The sequence below is a fragment of the Mus caroli genome, chromosome 19 (genome assembly GCF_900094665.2).
Source record: "Mus caroli chromosome 19, CAROLI_EIJ_v1.1, whole genome shotgun sequence".
NCBI lineage: Eukaryota > Metazoa > Chordata > Mammalia > Rodentia > Muridae > Mus > Mus caroli.
Genome location: NC_034588.1, coordinates 44179726 through 44198874, shown reverse-complemented (window position 1 = coordinate 44198874; position 19149 = coordinate 44179726). Strand labels below are relative to the sequence as shown.

Here is a 19149-nt window from a genome sequence, read left to right as displayed (position 1 = left end):
AAAAAAAAAAAAAAAGCAATGGACAATGTATGTGATAAGCATCGTGGGCACAGTTTGCTTGAAGTTTAATGAAACCAACAGTGTGAACTTATCAGCCAAGAGACACAGAGGCTGTCGTCCCTTATAAAGACAGCCAGCTCAGTGGCTGGGACAAACCAATAATCCTGGCGTTTGGGAGCTAGAGGCAGTGAGAGTCCCCCCAAAAAAGTAAATAGTTACCTAGAGAGCCCAGTCACTTGTCACAAATAGTTGTCACTTCCTCTGTCCACAGTTGAGTCATGCATAACAGCCATGTGTGAGTGTGTGTGTGTGCCTGTGTGTGTGTGCGTGTGTGTGTGTGTGTGTGTGTGTGTGTGTAAGCAGTAGTAGTTGTAGACTGCCATTCTCCTCATTTCCTTGATTCATTCAGTTGAGGAGAAAGGGACATTAGAGTGAGACACACTATACATGAGGAGGTGTCATCACAGCTGAGAACCTGCTGAGATAGAAGTTGGGTTTCTCTGGCTCTGGGAGCCAAATGCTCCCCCTCCACCTGCCCCATGCAGTGATCAAAATCAATGAGAAGCCATCAAAAGGGAAGGAACATGCAGCCAGGCTACCAACTAACCTGCCATGTTAACGTGACAGGATGCTGTACTAGGATCCGCTGAGCCGCCCTCAGCACTCCAAAAGCCGAAGTAAGGGTTTGGGGCCATCTGGGGTTGCATAGCCAAACCACATTTCAGAAGCCAAAGCGATAACAAAACGCAGAGTCATGCAGCTTCTATGGCCACACGTGCATGTGGAATTCCAGCAGGCAGAAGAACAGAACACCGAGTCCCTAGGGAGCCACTCTGACTACAGGCAACGGCCATATCCCCTGGGGCGGGCGGTGCAGAGTGCAGTATAGTTACAGTCTCTGCAGCCAGACAGACTGCGCTTCTCTCCTTCCGAAAGAAGATTCTGACTTCGGAAAGGTTGCTTGATCTCTCTGTGACCTACGAGTCTCATCTCTGAAGTGGAGCTCCCGATGGAGCAGCTGTGAGGGCCGGATGCGCGGCACGTTATAAAGCCCGTAGAAGAGCACCTATCTGTCTGCCCAGTGGCCAGGCTTCTTCTGTTTACCCTGTCCTTTCTTAGTTCATACAATTAGAAGTAAAAGCCAGCAGTAGGGATTATTTAGGGTTGAGTGAACGTTAGTTTCTTTTCCCCGTGAGGTGAAGGTTAAAGATGGGAGGAGAGAGCCCGCACTTGGGAGGGAGAAGGGTTGGTTAGTCTAGTCCCCTCAACACTGATGGGAGGGACGAAGTCGCTGCACAAATACTTCTGTTGTTATTGTTTTGAGACAGGACCTCACTGTGCACCGCAGACTAACCAGGAACTCACTCATCCTCCCGGTGTCGTTTTTGAGTAGCTGGGGTTACCAGCATATACTGCTGCACAGGCCTCCGCAGTCATACGCTAAAGAGCCGTTTGTAGCCAGGCGTGGTAGTGCAAGTGTAGTTCCACTTATTCAGGAAACTGAGGCAGGTGAAGTGAATTCCGAGGCTGAAGAGATGGCTCGACAGTTGAAGAGCACTCGCTGCTCTTCCAGAGGCCCTGAATTCAGTCCCCAACACCTCTGTAGGTGTCTGCATATTCATGCACATACCCTCACACAGACGCACATATGCACAATTAAAAATAAAATAAATCTGTACTTTTAGAAAGCCTTCCTGGGCTAAAGAGTGAGTGAGTTCAAGGTTAGCCTGGGCAACTCATTGAGCCCTTGGCTCAAAATAAAGTAAAATCAAACAGGGGGGCGGGGGAGGTGCCGCTCAGTGGTACAGTGTTTGCCTAGCGTGCAAGAGGCCCCAGGTTCAGTCTCTAATACTGCAAAAACAATATAAAGCTCAGACCAGAGGGCAGTGTGGTGCTGTTGCCCCCAGTTGCTCTGAACGTGTGCACAGGGCTACATAGAGCCCTTTGCACCAGTGATGCAGGGGCGGGAAGGGCGGTGCAGTCACCCTGGAGATCCACTTGGCCTCACTCCATAGTCTTCTCCTTTTGTTCTGCCTTTGGATAGATACACTTCTGTCTTCCTTAGGGTTTTACTGCTGTGAGCAGACACCATGACCAAGGCAACTCTTGTAAGGACAACATTTAATTAGGGCTGGCTTAAAGGTTCAGAGGTTCAGTCCATTATCATCAAGGCTGGAGTATGGCAGGTGCAGGAGGAGCTGAGAGTTCTACATCTTCATCTGAAGGCTGCTAGCAGAATACTGACTTCCAGGCAGCTAGGATGAGGGTCTTATAGCCCACGCCTACAGGGTCACACCTACTCCAACAAGGCCACACCTTCTTATAGTGCCATTCCCTGGGCCAGGCATGTGCAAACCGTCACACAAACTTTATGCGTCTGGGGAGAAGCTTTGAAAAGGTATAAGGAGCTATTATACTAGAAGGCCCCATCAGAACAGGCATCCTGGGTTCCTCTGCCCCTCAAACTGTGTCCCCAGCATAGAAGGACCTTCGCTTATACCTCTTCTCTTTTCTCCTGGCCCCACCAGACCCAGCTATTCTGAGCACTGCGAGAGAGCTTAGCATGACATCACAGCTTAAAAAGCTGCAGGAGACCATCGAGCAGAAAACCAAGATAGGGATTGGGGATATCATCCGAGTCCGAGGCTCTGTGCGCATGTTCCGAGAAGAGCGAGAGATCTGTGCCAACATTTATTGTAAGTACAGTAAGTTTCTGCCAAATGAGCTGATATTCTGGGTGTATGCTCAGTAAATGCTTGTTTAGCTGGAAGTCAGACTCCAGAAAGGCTCATAGACGATTTGATCCCGTTGGGGGAAATTATGTTTAGCATGCTGTTTTTAGGAAAAGAGCTTTTTTGAATTTTATTTTGAAGAATGTTAATTCGGACTAAATTGGGAAGTTTGGATAATTTCACCATTTCTGAAGCACTTTGACATTCTAAATGTCAGTCTGTTAGCAGAGAGTATTCTACGAGTTCAAAAGGACGGGGACACCTTGAACACCATGAAGCCCATCAACTGTAATGAAAATATCTAATCAGACAACTGTAATGAAAATAGCTAATTAGAAGTGGTTCCAAACGCCCCCTTTGCACTGTGCTGGCTGGTTTTGTGCTGGCTGGTTTTCAGCTGAAAAATCTCAAAAGCAGCCAGTCATGGTGGTACAAGCCTTTAGTTCCAGAACCCAGGAGACAGAGTCAAACAGATCTTCCTGCATTCAAGGCCAGCCTGGTCTACATAATGAGTTATAGGCTAGCCAGGGCTCATAGGGAGACCCTGTCTCAATAAATACATATATAAATTACAAGACTGTCCCAGTAGTCCATCAGCATAATATACAGATTGCTAGTGACAGGCCTGTCCCTACCCTAGATGTGTCTGTCACATATAGGGCCTTGCCTTCTCTCTCAGGGGATGACTGGAGCTGTTCTGTGACTCTAGACTATTGTCCTAGTGGTAATTTGGACGTGGGAAGACGTTCTCTCGGGGTTACTCCTATGGCCTCTCTTTCCTGGGTTGTTAGATAAGGTGGATGATCCAGTGTGGAACATGCAAATCGCAAGGATGCTTGAGCTGCCCGAGCTCTACAAGAAGGTGTACGACCAGCCCTTCCGTAACCCAGCCCTACAGGAAAAGGAGGCACTAAAGTAAGTCCCTGTCTGTCATTGCTGAGAACATATGGCTGCAGGTACAAATCATCAAACATCCTCCACCTGAGGACCATGGGCTCCGCCTCCCTGGCCTCAGTTCCCACTCCTGCAAAGCGAGAGTGACTACACACAGAGGTACTAGGGTTGTTGCGAATGAAACACAAGCCCATGATAATTGTTATATATTGTGTAATATATTATACTTAAAGTTACTGAAGGGGTGGAGGGAGCACAGATGAATATTTGGGTCGTGGCTGAAACTTGCTTAAGTTAGCTAAAAGCTAGAAACACAGATCCAAGAAGCTTAGCAAACCGCTAGGTGAGAACCACGGAGAAGCCTACACTGAGGCACATCACAGTCCCCACCCCAGAGTGACCCCGATCCTGCATTCCCCCACCATAAAACAAGGACAAAAACAACTGGGTTGTTCTCAACAAGGGTGGGTTTCACTCCTGTACAGAGGGGACACAAAGCCCAAGAGGAATACGAATATACACACATTTGCTAAAATAGGAGGTAAAGAAAACTGCTTATCGGTGGCTCTCTAGAGGCTTCAAGCTGGGAGGATGGTATGAGGCCGTGTCTTACTTAGGGTCACTACTGCTGTGATGAAACCATGGCCAGAGCAGCTTAGGGAGGAAAGCGTTTATTTAACCTCTACTCCCAGTCCACTGTCGTCATCCAAGGAAGTCAGGACTGAAACTCAAACAGGGCAGGAACCTGGAGGCAGGAGCTGACGCGGAGGCCATGGAGGGGTAAGCATACATAGATGCTTACTCACTTGTTCCCCCCCAGGTCTTGCTCATTCTCCTTATAGGAGAATGCCTAAGGGTGGCCCCACCCACAATAGGTTGGGCCCTCCCACGTCAATCACTAAGAAAATTTCCTGCAGGCTTGCCTGCTGCCCAATTCCTTAGATGACTATGTCAGTTGTGTCAAGTTGACATAAAACTAGCCAGCATAGGAGGGTACTTTTAATTCTGTCCTTATTACTGATTTTATTGAGTTGGTGGCAGAGGGGTTAGAGAGTTAGCTCAGTGGGTAAAAGTGCACGTCCCCCGTGCGTGAGCACCTAAGCTCAGGTCCCAGCTATAGGCAAGTCTGGGCCGGCTGGTGTGCCCTAAGGGGATGGAAGCAGGGTGATCAGCAGGGCTTGCTGTCCACTCCCTTATCTCTAAAGTCAATGAGAGATCTTCTCTCAAGGGAATAGGTGGAGGGAAATGAAGCAGGGCACCAGTATCTTCAAGTTCTGGCATCTGCATGCACACATGCATGCACACACACACAGAGCACATGCACTCACATGCACACACAGAGCACATGCACACACACAGAGCACATGCACACACACCCACATACTCACACACTCTCACACACACACACAACATTCATGCACATAGACAGCATACACAGACCACGTACTTAACACAGCACACATACACACAGCACATGTACAGCGTGTACACACGCACAGCCATCACACACAGTTTTTCTTCCGTGGTAGAGAATGAACCAGGACCAAACTCATGCTAGGCCAGTGCTCTAGCACTGAGCTGGACCCGGGCCACCTCTTTAACTTTTCAAACATGTAAATGTATCACTTATCCAGTAAGTCAAACAGTGCAAACAGCAGGTATGTGTAACACAGAAAGTGGGAACCCTCTCCGCACTACTGCCCAGAGGTTGCCAGAGGGCTTGAGCTGGCTTGGTTCCCTTTAGATGCCCGTCTTCCGTGCACACAAGAGCATGAACGTCACCTAGATATTTGGTGGATCTCCTCTCCCTCACAAACATGGCCCTCCTCCATGCTGTTCCTGACCCGCTTTATAATCCACCACGAGTGTCCAGCAAGCGACACAGTCCCACCAAAGCTACACAGCGGGCACCGTATGGATTTCCCTGTTTGTAAAAACAAAACAACACAACAGCAAATCAAAACAAGCACGGTGCAGGATGGCTCCCCCAGATAGCTTTTGGTTTCGTGTACTCCAAAAGGAGCCGAGTGGTGGTTTCTTTCTGCAGGGCGTTTTAAAACTTTGCTCCCTGCAGCAATAAAGACAATTTGGATCTCGCTGGCCTCACGTCTTTGCTGAGTGAGAAAATTAAAGAATTCCTCCAGGAGAAGAAAATGCCAAGCTTCTACCAGCAGGAGTTAGAGACGGTGGAGTCTTTGCAGTCTCTGGCCAGTCGGCCTGTGACCCACAGCACGGGCTCGGACCAAGTAAGTGCGGCACATTGGGAGTATGTGGGGGGTGGGGCTGGGGGTGGGGTGGAAGGAGACTCATAAGTGACTGGTTGTCAGAGTCACACTGGATGGACTCCAAAAGCAGAGGTCACCGTTCTAGCATGTGCCGTTTCTATTCTGGAAAGGCCACTGACCACTAAGAATCTGAAATGCACTGGACCTGCCCCTTACACGGTCACACTGCACTTAGCGTTTAGGCTGAGGTCACAGCACGCAGCTGCCAGTACTCACCGAGATGGTGTCCCGTAGGTCAGGGAGATGAGAGGAGACAACTATCCTCTACCCAAGAGGATGTATCGATCAGCAAGATGATCCCCGAACCAGGGCTCTTAATGACTAACTCCTTTTTCCTTGGGAAAGGTTCATCTGTCCTGTTGTAGGAATTCAAGTGAAGGCCAAGCTGCATCCAGTCATGGCTGTAGCTAGGAAAGTGCAGAGAACCAAGCAGGGTTCCCGTTCCTCTCGGTACAGCCCCGCCTTGCACTCCACCTTGCACTCCGAGGACTCCTGTCACACTGCTTTGGTGTTTGCTGTTTCTATGTTAGTACAAAGTTAAGATTTACTAAGACATTTCAGGTTTAGCCTGTCGCTTGTATTACTGTTCTTGGGTCCGCTGCTGTCGCGCGTGACTGTATATTTACTTTTAAGTGAACAGTCTCGGCTTACAGTCATCTTCTGATGCCTCATCCCCTCTGACTGCTACTTGCCCTCAGTCTCTCTCCACAGATCTGTATCTGTAACGCCGCTGGCCCCTCACTGTTGTGACCCCCGGAGCATCCCTGTCTGGTGTCACTAGTACTTACCTTCCCGGCCTGAGTTCCATCCGTGTCTGTGATGTCACTGCCACTTGTCCCTTGCAGTCCTCACCCCGCCCATTACATCCCAGCCTGCTGATGTCACTGGCACATAGTGGGTTTTTGGTTTTTGGGTTTTTTCCCACCTCTTGTAGCAGAATTGAAGAACTGTGCTAGCAGGGGCCCTGTCTGCATGTTCTGTGCTCTCTACACAGGACCTCAGGACTGGGTACTGCAGGAATGAAGATTGATTTTTGGGTTTTGGGTTTTTTTTTTTTTTTTTTTTTTTTTTTTAATTCAGATGGTCCTGAGAATGGCAGGCGTGTTTCCCGCCCATCCTCTCTCACCCTGTTCCTGATCCCACCTCCGGTCCCTGAGCATGATCTTGGCCAAATGCTGTGCTTATGTTGACAGCGGTGGGCGCCTCCCTCCTTGTTCCCCACATGGGAGTGCACTGCGGGCTTTAGGAGACCTCAGTTTTCAGGGAGCAGTGCATCTTTCTGTTCTTTGTGTACATAGAGATTTGCCACCATCTAAGAGCTTTCCTTCCCCGTACCAAGGATGAGTTCACGCCCATAACCAGGCTCCGTTCTGCAACTGTCCTGACGCCTCTCCAGTCTTCTCCCATCAGCAGCCACGCTGCTCTGCGTGTCCTAACTTATTCCGGATGCTGCTGGTGGGACAGGCACCTTCTCCCCATCCCAGCCCCTCATGACCTTGCTTCCTAGATTTGTTCACACACCTAATTACCTCTTCCTGGCTACAGGCTGTGTGCGCCGTGACCCAGGATTTCATAAAGGGAGATGAGGGATAGAGTTTCAGGAAAACACTCGGGTGGAGAAGGTCGTGGCTGGGAACTTTGTTCTTTGCCAAGGTTGCTGCTAAACAGCCTCGGTCTCCGGCTGCCCACTTCCCATTGGCCTGTAGACAGCCTCAGCCTCCAACTGCCCACTTCCCATTGGCCTCTAGACAGCCTCGGCCTACAGCTGCCCACTTCCCATTGGCCTCTAGACAGCCTCGCATCCAACTGCCCACTTCCCATTGGCCTCCTTTCCATTTCATCATTTAGAAGAAGCTCAGAGTTAAACTGACCTTCCTAGGGCTTCTGATGCCACTCAGTGTATTTTCAGTAAAATCTTTCCTAGTCTTCTCTACCCTTTTTCTTTTCCTTTTAAAACATTTTAAATCGGGAGGCAGGGGGTGCACGTGCTCGTGTGCGTGTGTTTGGGGCCCAAGGATCAAACTCAGATCCTTAAGAGTTGGCAGCAGGTGCCTTGACATGGGGGCAAGCGCCTTTCCAGCCAAGCGTCTCCTCTTTCTATTGAGACATGGTCTCACTCTGTAGTCCAGGCTGTCCTGGAACTTGCTACATAACCCAGGCTAGCCTCAAATTCATGGTCCTTCTGCTTGAGCCTCTTATGTACAGAACTTTATGTGTATGCTACCATGCCCAGTTCTAAAGAAACATTAGTAAGTAGCGAGGCCCACCTTCATGTGAAGCCATGATGGCTACAGTTAATTGGAAAGAGGTCAGGCCTCCCCCAGGCAGGCTGTTCTGTGGCGGAGTTTTGACATGGTATCCTTTTGAAGAAGCTTGGAGCAGAAGACTGTTCCTGTGCAGTGCTGTATATTTAAAAAGAAACCGATCCGACACTGTATTTGTTTCTCTTTGAAAACGATTTCTTCCATCAATTATGAATCAGTTGGTCAAATTGCCCTGCTTGGGATGTCAGTGTCCCTCAATTAAAAGCGCCCTGGGAGACTGCAGATGCTCGGGCAACGCAGAAACCCGAGAACCCTGGGCACCCTGTTGTCACTCATGGCTGCTCACTTCCCCGTCTCTCCCTTCTGATTTTTTTTTCTAACCTTCGCCTTTCTTAGCAAATCCAGAAACATGATAAGCAGATCTTACAGGACCATTGTTTCTCTGACAGCTAGATGAATGCTGACTATGTTTGGGCGGGCAGATTATATATATTTCAGGAAGCCACCCAGTTCCTGGCCTGAGCACCAAGTCGCTGCTTCAGTCTGTGAGCAATTTTGGTTTCCTGAACCGTGCGTGTCTGTCCATTGTTCTTTTGAAAGTGACGAGCAAAACACAGATCTCAGTCCCGGAAGCGGCTGGCTTGTCAGAAGGGACCCCTGGTGTCCTTGCTCTCAGGACTGTGGTCTTTGAAACAGGCTAGGCAGCACATCCTGAGGCCGAGAGGCAGTCTCTGGAGAGGATGCTTCCCATATTGTTTGCAGTTCCTGGGAGCTGAGCTGCAGTTGGCTCCCCATGGCTGCGTGTGCTTTCCCTGCTGACCCGGCCCTCCCAGAGGAGGGAGCTGATGCTCGTGGGAAAGGTGGGAAAGATTGCCCAGCAGCCTGGGGGCAAAGCCGTGAACAGTCAGAGCAGAACCCAAGCACAGCACAGTTACCAAGTGTGACCCTCCAGAGCAGACTTCCGACCCTGCCTAAATGCCGGCCTGCTCAGCTGATGCATGCCTGGAGCACGCTGACTCAGCACAGGAAAAGCCTGTTGGGTGAATTCATAATAAACCAGTCGGGCTTGGGAGTTAGTCGCAGGTGGTGGAAGATGAGACATTTTTTTTTCTTCCCTGTGCAGGTGGAGTTAAAGGACAGTGGCACTTCTGGCGGAGCGCGGAGCGTGTTTAAGAATGCTCTCCAGCTGCTTCAGGAAAAAGGACTCGTGTTCCAGAGAGACAGTGGCTCTGATAAGCTGTACTACGTAAGAGACCTGCAGCCCAGTTTCCCCTCACGGCTTCCGTTACAAGTACAGTTAGGCTTAGGAATAGTACCAGTTTCTAAGACAGTGAGTCCGGGTGAAAGCTACCTCTTACCCTTTCACAGTGTAACCATCTCTCTCCTCTGGTGAAACAGTCTGACTCTGTAAACCCAGGCTGACCTTGAACTCCTAATCTCCTGGCTCCACCTCTCCAAGTCTGGGATTGTAGGTGTGTGCCACTACTCCGGATCCATGCTGCCTCTTGAAACCCAATGGCTGTCTAAATATTTATCTGTACATTGACAGATATACAAGCACGTCCCTGTGGCTTTTTTAAGAAAGGAAGGAGGGGGAGGGGAAGGAAGGGAAGGGAGGGAAGGGAAGGGAGAGAGTAAGAGTAAGTGAGCTATCTTCTAATTGAGAAGGCCTCATCCTCAGAGCCCTTGGTGCAGATGCTAATGCACTGGTGACTGTCCTGTGCACCACAGTCTTCACCAGCATCCCTGGCCTCTGCACTAAATGCCACAAGCACCTAGTATGTTGTGACAATCAGAAATGCCTTCTGGCATCACCAGATGTCCCACTGCTGTGAAGAGTGTTCCGCACAGCCTTCAGTGCCACCGTCTGTCCCTGTGCCCGTGTGTCCCGGCACCTGCGAGTCTGCCTCACTCTTTCTGACCAGGAGTATTTACCAGAACTTTCTAGCCATTCCTTTATGATGGATGGATGGACACTATGGTGTTGTACGACTTTTGCTGTCACAAATAGTGTTTCCTGACTCGATCTGTGTGGCTCTCTGTGTGAGTCTGTGTTGGTATTTCTAAGGACGGCTCACGCAGGAGAGCGCCAGGAGCAAAGGACGCTTAGTTAAAGCTTTCGGGTAACTCCAGTCAGCCTCCCTGAAGGCCTTGCTTGCCAGCCTCCCTTCTGAGGAACGGCACGGCTGCTTGCTTGCCTCCATCTTTTCAAGGTAGAAGTCTGCCTCTTGCTGCATGCCTTTGATGTTGGAGGCAGCAAGCTGAGAGTGGACCACTCGTGTCCACAGCGGAGAAGTGACTTCAGAATAAGATGAGAGCCCTGGAGACAGGCTGCTGGGCCTCCCTGCTCGCAGACTCGCTAGAGGTCTACTTAGCAGGTCATTTCCTCTGTGGAGAGGCCTGGTTTTATTTATTTAAGTAGGAGAGGTTTTCCACAGTGTTGAGAGGTAAGCCAGTATAACACAAGTGCTGTCCACTCATCCCGGGATGGGAGGGCCAAGCAGGACATGGCGGCCATTGTCACACTAAGTTCAGCTGGAGTCCTCTTAGAGATTTGTGCCTCCTTCTGTTCTGGGTTGGCTTCTGGGAGGGTCTGTAGAGAGCAACCCTCCCTGGGAAGCAGCCAGGGCAACTGCAGCTGCCCAGGGCGAGGTGTGGCAGGGTTGGGCACTTCCTCTTGTGAATCACCCAGAGCTGGAAGGGGTAGTCAAACAGGAATAGATCCCACGTCCCCTCTGTGGCTGATCCCTCCCTTCCACTCATCCCTGATTTGTGGCTTCCCTTTCTCCTGTAGCCCTGCTGGGGACATAGTTACAGCAGTGCCCAGAGTTCTGTTTGTACCCATGGTTGACCTTCACACTAATCTTGTGAGTCCGAAGTCATCAGGTCTCACGGGCGGCCATGGCTGTCTCCTGTACCCAGTTCTTCAGCTGTGTTCCCATGCTTAGACTTGGCTCTACCTCCTTCCTCTTTCCTCTCTCCTTTTACACACTCCTTCCTTCCTTCCTTCCTTCCTTCCTTCCTTCCTTCCTTCCTTCCTTCCTTCCCTCTTCCCCTTTCTTCTCTTCCTCCCTTCCTCGCCTTCTTTTTCTTTTGCTTCCTCTCCCTTCCTCCCCCCCTTCTCTGCCTCTCTTCCCTCCTCCCTTCCCTCTCCTGCCCTCTCTCTTCTCTATTGTTTTTAAATTTACTGTCTGTAGCTGAGGGTGAAGCCTGCTGCTAGTTGAGAAACATGGTTGTGGGTGTGCCTACAAGAGCAGAGAGCGTTTCCGTAGATAAGCTGGATTCTCTAGCTTGCTGGCTTCCCCATGCCCATTTCTTCTTTAACTCTTCCTTGTGCTTAGAAGAAGAGAAACTAAAGAAATATAAGACAAAGAGGGGACCGAGAGGAAGAAGGCTGGGACGGGGAGGAAACCTTGAGCCTGCGGGAGCTCCTTCAAAAACACTGGGCAAGGAAGAGGAGTGTCTGTCTGAGTGGCCACAGTGTAGGAAAGGGCAGTTGCCCCTTCAAGGCACAGAGTTCCAGTTATGCTTTCCCTTCTGGCCCCAACAAACCAGCTCCTGAGAGAGCTGTGTCCTTAGGGGCAGAGCGGAGCTGCAGTGGCCACCACGCAGCAGAATCACTGAAGGGTCGCTGGGGGAGGGTGTATGGGGGGGGGCTTATAGTTGCTATGGGATTTGTAGAACCGCCTCGAAGGCTGGTCTTGAGTTCTGAGTGACACACTGCTGTGTCCTCAAACCACGTTTCCTCTCTGGATTCTCCTTTTAGGTAACCACCAAAGACAAAGACCTGCACCAGAAGATCTACCACATCATTAAGGAAGACTGTCAGAAACCAAACCGTAAGTGTTTTGTGATGGTGAGCCGGTGCGCCCAGGGTTCCTTCCCTCCTAGAACCAGACAGAATCAGGATGCTCTGTCCTGACTCAGGAGGGAGACAGCCAGGGCTTCTGTCCTCCGAGACTCAGTGTCCTCTCCTCTAACGCGTGTTGCCTGGACAGAGGAGTCAGCATGTGGAACTCCTTTAAACAGCCCTGGGGTGTCTGGTCCTGTAGGGATAAGCTGGAGGCCAACAGGTAAGCGCTCCCTGAGATTCGGGCACACTGAAGTGAACCACCATGCTGAGATGTGCTCGCTGCTCCTGGTCCACTGCCTTTGAATGTAATCTCAACATTCACCCTCTTCTCAAACATCAAGGCTTTTTAGTATCAGGCAGGACGGCTCCTAGACATTACATACAGTTCATGAATAACGAAATCCAGTCATCTTGGAAACCGTTGAGTTATAAATGAAATGGCTTAGAAAATAGTCCGGATTTGTGAAGTTAGGTCGGCCCCTAGTGGCTGGACACTCAAACTACATCCAGTCTGATAACTTGCATATCAATTCACCCTAACTACAAAGAAAGCATCCTTCTTGAGTCTGTATGAACTAGTGAGTCTTCAAGGTGACCTTCCAGAGCCTGGCTTTTGCAAACATATGCCAATGACAAATACTTATGTCACCATGATCCTGGGAGCAGAAAGGGTTGTTAGCCCTGGGTCCCCTTCCTATTTTTATTCTCTCTGGAGAAGTCTTTCACTCCTTTCAGACCCAGATGGACACGCTGAGTCTACAGACCGGTAGAGGGGGGCCAGGTCATCTACCCCTGTGGTTTAGGACCCAGTGAGATCAGAACCAATAGGGTGTCACAACCAGACAAAGAAAGAAAGAAAGAAAGAAAGAAAGAAAGAAAGAAAGAAAGAAAGAAAGAGCCTCAAAGCAGTCCTGTTACGTTAGTAATGGATGCTGTTTGGCTCATTCATAGCAGGGATGGAGCAGCACAGGCAGGCATGGTTGCATGGACCTGTAACCCCAGCCCTGGGAAGGCCAAGGCTGGAGGTCAACCAGGGTTAACACAATGAGATGTGCTTTCTTTCTCCCCCTGCCCATTCCCCTCTATTTCCTCTCCCCCTTTGTGTGTGTGTGTGTGTGTGTGTGTGTGTGTGTATGAGTGTGTGTATGTGTGTTATATGTACCTGGTGTATGTGCATGGAAGCTAAAGGAAAACTTTAGATGTCCTCTATCCCTTTCTGCCCTTCTCTCTGTCTCTGTCTCTCTCTCTTTCTAAAAACTGCTTTATTTATTTATATTCCAAATCTTGCCCTCCTTCCTGGTCCCTCCTCCAAGAGTTCTTCACCTCATCCCCCCCACCCCCTCCTCTAAGTGAGTGCTCCTCATCTCACCCTCTCACTCCCCCTACGTTACCTTTCCCCCCCCCAACCCCCCTTCCCTGGGGCATCCAGTCTCTACCTGTACACATCCTCTCCCACTGAGGCCAGAGGCCATGGACCAGGCCATGTATGCTCATATATGCTCATATATGCTCACTGGTTAGTGGCTTAGTCTCTGGGAGCTCCCAGGGGTCCCAGATACAGTTAGTTGACACTGTTGTTCTTCCTGTGGGGTTGCCATCCCCTTCAGCTCCTTCAGTTCTTCCCCTGTCCTCTTCTTTTAAGACAGACTTGTCACTGAGCATGGAGGAAGACTGGCAGCCAAGGTGCTCTAGCTGTTCTCCTGTGCCTACCCCTCCCTCCCGACATGCACACAGTGCAGGGGTTACAGGCGCTCCTGCAGCCGTGCCTGGCTGATTTTACATGGGTATCGGAGATTTGAAATCTCAGATCCTTAGGCTTCCAAAACAAGGTGCCTCTCCAGTCCACAGACTGTCTCAACAAAGCAAAACCAATAGGCAGCCTCTCTGTCTGCTGCTTTGTGAGAGCCTCAGCCAGAATGGATGGTCCCAAAATGCCATTCCTCCACACTGAATCCCAGGCCCCTCAGCCCCCGCATTCTTAGATTGATCTGCATCGGGACTGCAGCGCTTTATAGCCTGGCACCTGTAAAGTAAAGGAAAGGGGTCCACACTCCATCCTCGGAAGGAAGGGCCTGCAGCACAGTGAGCAGAGGCACGGGGAGATTGACAACATTGCCTGGAAATATGGCTCCGTGGGTGGCAGTGCTTGCTCTGAAAGCCCGATTATCAGAGTTCAGGTCCCTGGAACACACAGAAAAGTTGGGTTCAGTGGCACACACCTGTGTTCCTAGCACCCCTCTAGCAAACTGGGAGGCAGGTAGGAAGCTCATGGGCCAGGCCAGCTAGCGTGGAACACACAGTGCAGCAGCAGAAAACAGCAAGGTGGACGGCAAGAAGCAGCTCCCAAATTCATACCCCATGCAGTGGCACATGCACACACGCACACGTACCCCAATAAAATATTTAAAAGAGACTTAAAAAAAGTGACAGGTTTTATATACACTGGTTGGTCAGCCCCTGCCCGGGTGACTGAGCCTACCATGGTGGATGGCTCTGCCACTGTCTGTAAGTTGTGTGAGGGGGACCCTGCAGGCAGTCACAGCAGGCAGGGAAGCGAACCAGGAAGAGGTGAGAGTGAAAACTCAATTCAGTTTGGTATCATCAACCTGGATCAAACCTCGGGGAGTCTGGTGCCGGGGGTTTACTGCCCACGTTCTTTAAACCCAGTGTAATCTGGAAAAGAAGTTTCCGGGTATAATACAATCCCTGGTGCACAAGGTATAATTACATTGAACCTCAACTCGGGGCACATGTCATTTCTTCCAAGAAGATGGGTTCTGGAGATGGGCTACATGTATTAGCTTAAGGGTCTAGGGGAGGAGCTGGCCTGGTCTGCTCATAGAGGTAGTGGAGAGGTCATTTAGGCTATCAGCCACCTCTGGTCCTGGTTATGAAAGCTTGGGGGAGCCTTTGGCTATACAGATATTGTAATGGTCATTTAGACTACTAGGTATCTTTGGTCCTGGTTGAGGGAGCCTCTGACTGTACAGGTAACGTACAGGTCATTGAGATTACCAGTCATTACTGGTCCCGGTTGTAAGAGTTTGATATGGGGGCTGGAGAGATGGCTCAGCGGGTAAGAGCGCTGACTGCTCTTCCGAAGGTCCTGAGTTCAAATCCCAGCAACCACCTGTTGGCTCACAACCACCCGTAATAAGATCTGACGCCCTCTTCTGGTGCGTCTGAAGTCAGCTACAGTGTACTTATATATAATAATAAATAAATCTTAAAAAATAAAAATAAAAAGTTTGATATGTCCTGGCCCAACAGATATTGCAGATCATCAGGCTGTTAATCACCTTCGATTCCCAGATTTCTGAATGGAAAAACAAATTTTGTGTTTTTTCCATTGGAAAGAGATCCTGGTTTTCCTGGAGACCTGGGAGTGCAAGGACCTTTGATCTCTGCTCCCAACACATGCAGGCCTCTAAGAGCTATCAGCCAATCACTTAGTGCGAATAACTCCCTAGGATACTCACAGGAACTCTTTTTTTTGTTTTGTTTTGGTTTTTGGGGTTTTTTTTTGTTTTTTTTGGTTTTTTTTTTGAGACAGGGTTTCTCTGTGTATCCTTGGCTGTCCTGGAACTCCATGTGTAGACCAGGCTGGTCTTGAACTCAGAAATCCGCCTGCCTCTGCCTCCTAGGATTAAAGGCGTGTGCCACCACCACCCGGCTCACAGGAACTCTCTTACCATTGGCTGTAGTCAGTCACCTGTCTTTCTCTTGTCATAATCTATGGCACTGAGAAATAATTGCACAGGTCCTAAAAAGCCAGACAGTGCAGAACTGCTCAGAGGACTTCAGACCCCCTCTCCACACCAGACCAGCATCCGTCTGGGGGTGCTCCGTGCACATGCAAACACACAGTCCTGCTTTTCTTTTCTTTTTTTTTTTTAAAGATTTATTTATTTATTATATGTAAGTACACTGTAGCTGTCTTCAGACACTCCAGAAGAGGGAGTCAGATCTTGTTACGGATGGTTGTGAGCCACCATGTGGTTGCTGGGATTTGAACCCCTGACCTTCGGAAGAGCAGTCGGGTGCTCTTACTCACTGAGCCATCTCACCAGCCCCAGTCCTGCTTTTCTAGAAACTCAAGGTTGGCCTATAATCTGCATTGTCTGCACCCAGCATTGACCTCTAGAGGGCATTGGCAATTGCGCTGTGTGTGGAAAGATGCCTCCAACTTCTAAGGGGCTACATGCTATTCCACAGTTGTCCAGAGAGGTCAGTCTATTCATTTCATTATTCCTACTGGGCCTTTAATAAGTGATGGGCTGACATTTAGAGGGACTGGGGCTGAGACCATAGCAAGGAAAGTGTCTGCACTAAGCCGGCATCAGCCCCGTGAAGGACTAAGGGGCTTGTCCTTCCGGAAGGTGGGCAGCATGTGGCATCAGAGAGAGCCTGGTTGCAGAGCAGGTGACAGTGGTGTCTACCTGAAGAATGTGAATCGGTGTTCCCAAAGCTGTGGAGAGAATTCTAATTTAGGCTAGAAAGGGGTGAGAAAAGCGAGGTTCCCTTTCCCGATGGGGCAGTGACTGGTAGCCCTTACCTCTAGCCTGGAGTCCTGAAGGCTCGTTCTAGCTCTCTGCCCCTTGGCTGAATACTGAAGCAGAAACAATTTCAGATGGGATTGTTGAGTGGATTTTTCTCTACTGTAGGTGGCTTACAGATTAAAAAGCCTGGATTTCAGCTTTACATATGGTATAACAACGGTAAATTTTCCAAAAAAGAGTTGTACGATCCAAATGTCTTTTTTTTTTTCTTTTTTTTTTTTTTTCGAGACATGGTTTCTCTGTGTAGCCCTGGCTGTACTGGAAATCACTATGTAGTTTGTTCCAGGCTGGTCTCGAACTCAGAAATCTGCCTGCCTCTGCCTCCCGAGTGCTGGGATTAAAGGCGTGCCCCACCACCGCCCAGCCCAAATGTCTTTTGACTCTGGAAATGTTCTCATGAGTAGAAAAATTAAGCACAAAACATGCAAATAAGCATCTCACCTAGATTCCCTGGAAGACCAGCTCTGGAGCACAGCCACGCCCTGTATATTCGCTGTGTCCTTTTTACATCTAATGGGTGCCGTGTAACATGTACCTTGTAACATGTACCTTGTAACACACAGGTAGAGTGCTTCTTCTAGCACTTCTAGCACTTCTAACAGCATTTTGAAAGTAATGAGTATGTTCAACCACTAGGGGTCACAATCTAACCTTTGTTAGCCTGGGACCTCAGGCCATGAGAGGATCACAAATGCTCCCTGTCCCACAACCAGTAAACAGAACTGATTCTCATGGGTGCCGTGACTTGCTCAAGGGTACAAAGCTGCTTCTCTGAGAGCCTTCCCCACTCGAGCCCTTTGGTTACCATGGGAACGTAGACCAGCTTTCAGCTGGTGTGTGCCAGGGCTGGGGCTCTGAGGAGGGCCTGGCTTTTAGTGATGAGGTTCCTCTGTGACTTAGGATATGGTTTATGTCAGAAGATGTCCAGATGAATTAGAGGGACAGAACACAGCACAGTGCATTTGTTCTTCTGTTCTAGTCTGCTTGGTAGGGAGAAGAGGCTGCTAACACATGAGTGTAGAGGTAGTGATCCCTAACCCCACGAGGGAGTGGGGTGCCAGCCTTCCGCTTTCATTACTGAGTGCCCAGTGCTTAGTTTGGGGTCAAAAGGTAAAAGATTACTAACTGCCATAGATATGACCCAGTGAAAGCCAGAAGAGGAAACACGGGATGGGCTCAAGGTAGGAATCCCTTAGCCAAGCCACCCCATTGAGTCAGGACCTCTAAGAAAGACCAGCTCTCGCTGGGCAGTGGTAGTGCATGCCTTTAATCCCAGTGTTCGAGAGGCAGGGGCAGGAGGGTTTCTGAGTTTGAAGCCAGCTGGTCTACAGAGTGAGTTCCAGGACAGCCAGGGCTACACAGAGAAACCCTGTCTCAAAAAAAACAAAAAAAGAAAAAAGCAAGGCCAGCTGTGCTGTGAGTCTCCAGAGGCCTCCTGGAAAGCCAGGATTCCGTACTGTGAATTCAGGGTTTACCAGGACTACACAGCCAATAGGATAGGTTATACAGACTGATGGAAGTCTTGACTGCTGAAGAGCAGAGTTTTGAGAAGTGGGCTGTGTCACAGAGGCATGCATGTGGAGCCTCGGGCTATGTCACATTGGAGAGGGACAGAGGAGGGCCCGGCCGTCACAGTCACACCTGGTGTCTGCCCTTGCCCGCAGATGTGGAGAAGGGCTGCCACCTGCTACACATCCTGAACTGCGTGCACCTCAACCTCCGCTGGGACCTGAGCAAGGCTGTGCTGCAGCAGGTGCTGGAGCTCCTGGAGGACCAGAGTGACATCGTCAGCACCGCGGACCACTACTACGCAGCCTTCTGAGCAGAGCCGCAGAGCCAAGCGGGCAGCTCTACCCTAGGTGCTGCTCACAGACCCAGTACAGACTTACACGTGTATAATCCCATAGTAAGCTCTGACAAATCACAGGGAAATAGGACTGAGATAGACGGCTCTGATGTCAGCCATGACACAACACAAGCCCTCCTTGTCAGCTCCCTGGCTGGACTTTCCATCACTCAGAACAGAATGGGAGAAAACGGTGTTGCTGGTTTAATCACTGTGTCTGAATTCAGGGGCCCCGTCTTGATAGAGGCATCCCAGGGCGAAGGCTCCTCCACATCTGAACTGGAGCAGAAATAGCAGACTACACCGTCTGAAAACGTCACACTCCAAGCTACCACATACATCCCCACCAGGCTCCCCTGATGTGTCAAGAGCTCGTATAGGCGCATTGTCTCCTACAGTAATGGACGTTCGCCTCAGTTTCCTGGTACTTCAGCAGTAGCAGTGAGGGCTGCTGAGGCTTGCAGATCTGCATTGAAGAATAAAAACTCCAATGCATGGCTTGGCATTTCAATTCATTTCCTTATGACTTGAAAGTTGTCTCAGAACATTTCCCTGCACTCAGGAGAGGTGCCCAGCTAAATGTGTGGTCCCTCGGTGCCCCTGAAGATGGCAGAGGCTGTCGGCCAGCTGTCTGGCTGATAGTGTTATTTTCATAGTGTTATTTTCAAGGTTGCCGCTGAGTGTGCAGGGTGTGCCGACACCATCCAGACGAAGCC

At 49.9% G+C, this 19149-nt stretch overlaps 1 protein-coding gene and 1 long non-coding RNA gene across 2 annotated transcripts in view; one reads left to right on the top strand and one right to left on the bottom strand.

Annotated features, from left to right (window-relative positions):
- Positions 1-18942, top strand: part of Stn1 (STN1 subunit of CST complex) — a 36883-nt gene extending 17941 nt beyond the window's left edge. Inside the window, exons 5-10 of the mRNA XM_021151891.2 lie at positions 2529-2696; positions 3524-3647; positions 5701-5872; positions 9299-9421; positions 11942-12014; positions 18252-18942. Coding sequence (XP_021007550.1) covers positions 2529-2696; positions 3524-3647; positions 5701-5872; positions 9299-9421; positions 11942-12014; positions 18252-18409 — 818 coding nt within the window. The 3' untranslated portion in view covers positions 18410-18942. The remainder of the gene's footprint in view (positions 1-2528; positions 2697-3523; positions 3648-5700; positions 5873-9298; positions 9422-11941; positions 12015-18251) is intronic.
- LOC110285612 lies at positions 3524-6723 on the bottom strand. The gene is made up of 3 exons (XR_002377068.2): positions 6700-6723; positions 6128-6432; positions 3524-5550 (listed from the first exon to the last, which is right to left on the bottom strand). It is a non-coding gene; the product is annotated as an uncharacterized LOC110285612 (long non-coding RNA).
- Positions 18943-19149: the final 207 nt, after the last annotated feature.